Source organism: Helianthus annuus, chromosome 14 (assembly GCF_002127325.2).
Source record: "Helianthus annuus cultivar XRQ/B chromosome 14, HanXRQr2.0-SUNRISE, whole genome shotgun sequence".
NCBI lineage: Eukaryota > Viridiplantae > Streptophyta > Magnoliopsida > Asterales > Asteraceae > Helianthus > Helianthus annuus.
Window position 1 is genome coordinate 65,667,697 of NC_035446.2, and position 5,458 is coordinate 65,673,154.

Consider the following 5,458-nt stretch of genomic DNA (forward strand, 5'->3'; position numbering starts at 1 on the left):
CAATTTGTACCCCCAACAATGCTTATACAAATGTTGTCGAGAAGGCTAAATTTAAAAAGTAATTGTTGGATTATCATAGATCCAATATGATACCTAAAGCAACAAATTCTAATAAGATATCATTATGAAATTTTTCAAAATCTATTACATATGATCTATAAAATAAAACACGAGCAACAACATTTACCAATAAAACAATATTCACTCCCGTGTATTACACGGAGAATAACCTAGTTAAGCTCTAAAATAAATTTAATTAAACTATTTTTTTTTATAAATTTTAGTATCAAATATGCTCATTTAACAACGTATTTCGGCTTATAATTAACCTTTATATGTGTTGGTATAGTTTATCATATATATATCTTTTCTTCTTAAACAAAAAAGGTGGGCTGTCTAAGGCCCAACAATATGAAAGAAAACCTACCCATTAACAAAACATTTACCCAAACCCAATGCACCAGTAGTTAACTAACACTTTCCACCCTTTCTCTCTCACACACTCCCCAATCATCATTCAGCTTTTCAAGCACTTTTTCTCGCACTAAAAACACACACACACATAAAGTTAGGGTTTTTCAGGTCTCCTTCTCATAAAACATCGATCAATTCCCCTAAAATGTTGTCTGATTTCTTCTTCTACTGCCAGTAGACATCATTTCAAACAAAAACCCTAAATATTTTTTGTAAATAAATGACAAAAAAGGATCTGGATTATATATATTGTCACCTGGACCGTACAATTTGCAGCAAACATCTTCAGATCACACTTCATCCGATCAAAACCCTAAGGTATATGCTTACATGTTATCTGCTTATAATTTCAACTTATTTATTTGTTTTTGGGATTTTGTTATGCTTGCTGATATATGTTACTTGATTGGTAGCTCATGTTTTAGATTTAGGATGTTGATTTTGTGTTTAGAATAGATGTATTGAAATTTGGTAGTTGTAGCACTGGAAAATGTGGGATTTTTAGGTTAAAGAAGGCATAGATGCATAGTTTGCAATTTGCAAGTATGAAATGGATCTAAAAGTGGATTTATAGATAATTTTTATGTTGTTGTTTAGAAAAGATTCCCAAAATAAGTAAATGGATCGTGTTCGGGTTGACATGTTTAACCGGATTAATTAAACATGTTGACTGCCAACCTGTTTACGACATGTTTAACTCATATATTGGAATCCTCCAACCCGTTTAGCACGTATACAACTTGATCACAACCTGCGAGCACGCCAAGTCGCCAACTTGTATGATTTGCTTAGATAAATGGGTTAAACGGGTCACGTTTGGGTTACACGATGTTAAATATGTCTTGGGTAGGGTTGATGTTGTTGTCACATATAAGTGTATATGGGCCGTGTTCGGGTTCGATGGATATGTATAAAGGTTGTATTTTTTATGCGATGTTAGATAATATGAACTATAATATGTGATACGTGATGAAATCATTTTGATTTTTCATTGACAGTGCTACAACGTTTCTGCGGTATTCATGTTCTCAAAAGGGTAGTTAATCTATGGATTCCGTAAAGGCCACAACACTTCTCGAAGGTATCTTATTTAAAACATCAACTTTTTTATTTCAATATTTTCCATTTTATATATCTCTCTGTAGAAGTATTAGTAACAAAACTTATATGTAATTGCAGGTTCATTGTGTTTTCACATCTTTCTATTCACAATCTTACTATCTATTTCCTTAAATGTAATTGCCGAGAAGCTTCCCCCCACGTCTCAATCAGTTAGTCTTCCTAGTTCCGGAATCTTCCAGCCTATAGAAATATCGCCTTCAGTTTTACCAAATTACCCCTATCTCGGGAAGGTATTACCACCAATGTACCCTTACTTTCCGAAAACATACAAACCGGTATTAACGGGAAGATGCCCGTTTAATTTCTCTTCTATTTCAAACATCATGGAAAAAACAGCATCAGACTGTTCTGTACTTTTAGCATCATTCGTAGGAAACGTAATATGTTGCCCGCAATTCGCGAGTTCACTTCACATATTTCAGGGACATTTCAGTAAAAATTCCGATAGTTTAGTTCTTCAAAACGCTACCACTGCTGACGATTGTTTCTCGGACATTGTCGAAGTTTTAGCCAGCAAAGGTGCAAACAGCTCGATCCCGAACATGTGCTCTTATAAATCATTGAATTTAACTGGTGGTTCGTGTCCTGTGAAGGATATAAGCACGTTTGAGAAAACGGTGAACACGAGTAAGTTATTGGACGCGTGTAGCGTAATCGACCCGCTTAAAGAGTGCTGCAGATCGGTTTGCCAACCGGCAATTATGGAAGCTGCGTTTCAAATTTCTTCAGCGCAAACAATAGTTGATAAAAGTATGAACACGGGTTTATCTAATCACGTTGATGTGTTGAATGACTGCAAAGGGGTTGTGTATTCATGGCTTTCGAGAAAACTTCCATCAGATGCTGCAGATACTTCCTTCAGAATATTATCTGCTTGTAAAGTTAACAAAGGTACGGTTACAGTCTAGGGGTGAGCATGGGTCGGTTCAGTTATCGCCTTAAACGAAACCATCACCGAAAACTTCGGTTGTTGAAAAATCATGAGTATGGCATAACTGATTTGTTTCGGTTAAATCAGTTTTCAAAGTGTCATTTGGTCAAAGCGGTTAACTGAAATTTAAACTTGTGGACACTGTTTGTTTAGTTAATTCATTTTTTCCCTATTAAGTTGGTTTTTTGTTTTATATATCGACTAAATCGGTTATATGTGTGTGTATTTATTTATTTTGTAATGAATATATATATAAGGTTCAATGGGGAACACCAAAAAAATGGGGAACCGTGGAACCATGCATTTAACATGTTGAATATATCATAAAAATTCAATTTAAAATGTTAAAAATTATTTTCTTCAAAATCTTTTTCGGAGCTTTTGCATATAAAGATGTGTAGAAGGCATTCTAATAAAAAAATCATTTTTGTAAGTTCTTAAACCTTTTTTAAAACATTTTTATTTTTTTAGTTTTTGAATTTTTTTATTAAAAAGGCTTCTACATGTATTTATTTTTCCGGTTACATAAATACATATAACTGAAACTGACCCACCATTAATCGGTTATTAAAAAAATATAAGCGAACCACCGGTTTCTCAACTGGTTCAGTTTCTTGGGTCAATTCATTATGTTCTGGTTATTCGGGTGTTCTACTCACCCCAAAGTTACACATTAATGTTTGGTTCTTCTAACTGAGATATAATATTATTTGGGACCGTATGTTCATTAATACGTTTGGGATGCAGTTTGCCCATTGGAAATGAAGGAGCCGGTTGAAGTGATAAAAGCTTGTAAGAATGTGTCTGCTCAAAGTGCTTCGTGTTGTAGTTCATTGAATTCATACATTGCGGGAGTACAAAGGCAAATGTTGATCACAAATAAACAAGCAATAATGTGTGCATCATTGTTGGGGTCAAAGTTACGGAAAGGCGGAGTACTAACCGACGTTTATGAACTTTGTGATGTTGACCTGAAGGATTTTAGCCTCCAAGGTAAATAATTTTGTAGAAACGAGTTGAATAATTGGCTAAAGGCGACATTATAGATAAATAAGTGGAAATTCTCACATCATTAAGTTTGTTATAATGTAACTGATATGCTTTCTTTTTCTGTATGCAACTATGATATCGGGGCTGAAGTAGCTTATGGAGATGAAGGTGATCTTCCTTGCTTTTCTATATTTTCTTTGTATTTTATTCAAATAAAATTGAATAGAAAGTAAAAATAAAGGCAAACAGCGGGTTCTAAGTTCCGAACCACTAGACCCTGTTTTTCAAACTATAAACCATGGATCGAACCATGCATATCTCAAACTGGTCAAACAAGCTTATTTGCTTTGGTTTGGACGGGTTTGTTGGTTTCTACGGTTAAACGTTTATTAATATATGATTTGGATATACATGCAGGGTGTCTGCTTAGAAGTTTGCCTGCAGATGTGGGGTATGATAATTCAAGTGGTTTCAGTTTCACATGTGATTTAAGTGACAATATTGCTGCTCCATGGCCTTCATCGTCATCTATGGCATCCTTTTCTCTTTGTGCTCCCGGTAATCCCCTAAATGACGCATCCAAGTATATGTAACGATACAACTGGCAAAACGGCCGGGTTGGGTAACAGGCCATACTACGTCAAAATGGTTCATCTTTTAATGGGTTGAACACTTGAACTGAGCTACGACGGGTCAACTACTCTGGTTCAAATAATTAGATGCATTTAAAATTAAAGATACACTTTGGGTGACTTTTGGCCCGTTTGACTTAAGTTTTACGCAGCCCGTTTGACTTTTTTTTAAATTCTTGATTTTTGCCAGAGATGTCATTGCCTGCACTACCCACATCAGATACGGTATACCCAGGTGCGTATTTTCCCTTTAGTAATAATATATTTTTAATATTTTGTTATTTTGACACAAAATGCATATTTTTTATTTATTTCTAAATTGAATATTAATATGAATTTGCAGGCTGCAATGGGTTGTTTTTGGATCTCTTTATAATCGTACTTGTGCTTTTTATAGTTCCTTTGAACGATTTGTTGTAAGAGTGTTTGGATTAGAGATGTGGCAGAGTATATGTATATTTTCAGAGTGGTTTCCAATGTATAGTGTCTCCATTTTGTTGTTATTATTATATTATTTCCTTTTTTTTTTTCATTTTTTTGAGTGGCTAAAATTATCACACTTGTGCTTTGGAGGATTTACTTTTTTTTCATTATTTAAAAAAAAAGCCAAACATGTTATTGATATAAATGTTTAGTTTGTTCTATTCAAAGCTAAAATCCTGAAATCAGAGGACTTAACTTTTATCAGATAATAAGATTTTTAAATAAAATGTAATCATGATTATGTGGAGGGTTGCCTAATGAGTGAGTTTAACCTGAGCCAACTTTAACTCGAGTTAAGCAAGAAACAAAGCTTGTATTCGTCTTTCCTAAAACTAGTTCACTAGTTTTGGTATTAGTTTGATGATCTTAATGTTACATGGAGCCACAGGTAATAAGTTAATAATAATTTTAGAAAGAAATTCGATTTTAATAATTTGAACTATAATCTATTAGGTGATAAGAAGCCATATTTGTAATTTATCTAGCGAGTCTTCTAACTTTCATTTTCGTCGTCAATGGCAATCTCACCAGCATAATAATAAAAGATATTTATTCGATGTACACTTGTTTTTCAATCAATCCCCTCGAGATGAATGCAGGTAGGGTTACTGAGAACCCGGTTCCAATCACTTGTATTCATACCCGGTTCCGGGTTGGAACCGGTTCCGGGTTTTAAAAATACCCGATTATGCCCATCTCTAGTTACTAGCTCATGTGTACAAGCTAGTGAGAGAGTTACCTGAGCCCAATCAAAAGTAAACTCAAGTTTGTCATATAGCAGGGTTACACTTTGATTAAATTTTGCTCCAACATCTCTGAGTTAACG

The 5,458-nt window shown here is 34.2% G+C and overlaps 1 protein-coding gene across 2 annotated transcripts; it reads left to right on the forward strand.

Annotated features, from left to right (window-relative positions):
- The first annotated feature begins 474 nt into the window (after positions 1-474).
- LOC110878584 (uncharacterized GPI-anchored protein At1g61900) lies at positions 475-4,681 on the forward strand. 2 transcript variants are annotated; one of them, XM_022126925.2, is made up of 8 exons: positions 475-792; positions 1,473-1,555; positions 1,654-2,487; positions 3,275-3,520; positions 3,668-3,685; positions 3,935-4,075; positions 4,340-4,384; positions 4,493-4,681. In XM_022126925.2, exons 2-8 carry the CDS (start codon positions 1,522-1,524, stop codon positions 4,567-4,569), a joined length of 1,395 nt encoding a protein of 464 aa, XP_021982617.1. In that variant the 5' UTR covers positions 475-792; positions 1,473-1,521; the 3' UTR covers positions 4,570-4,681. The 2 variants fall into 2 exon arrangements, with proteins under 2 accessions (XP_021982617.1, XP_021982618.1); XM_022126926.2 differs by having other exon boundaries at positions 476-792; positions 3,671-3,685.
- The last annotated feature ends 777 nt before the right edge of the window (positions 4,682-5,458 follow it).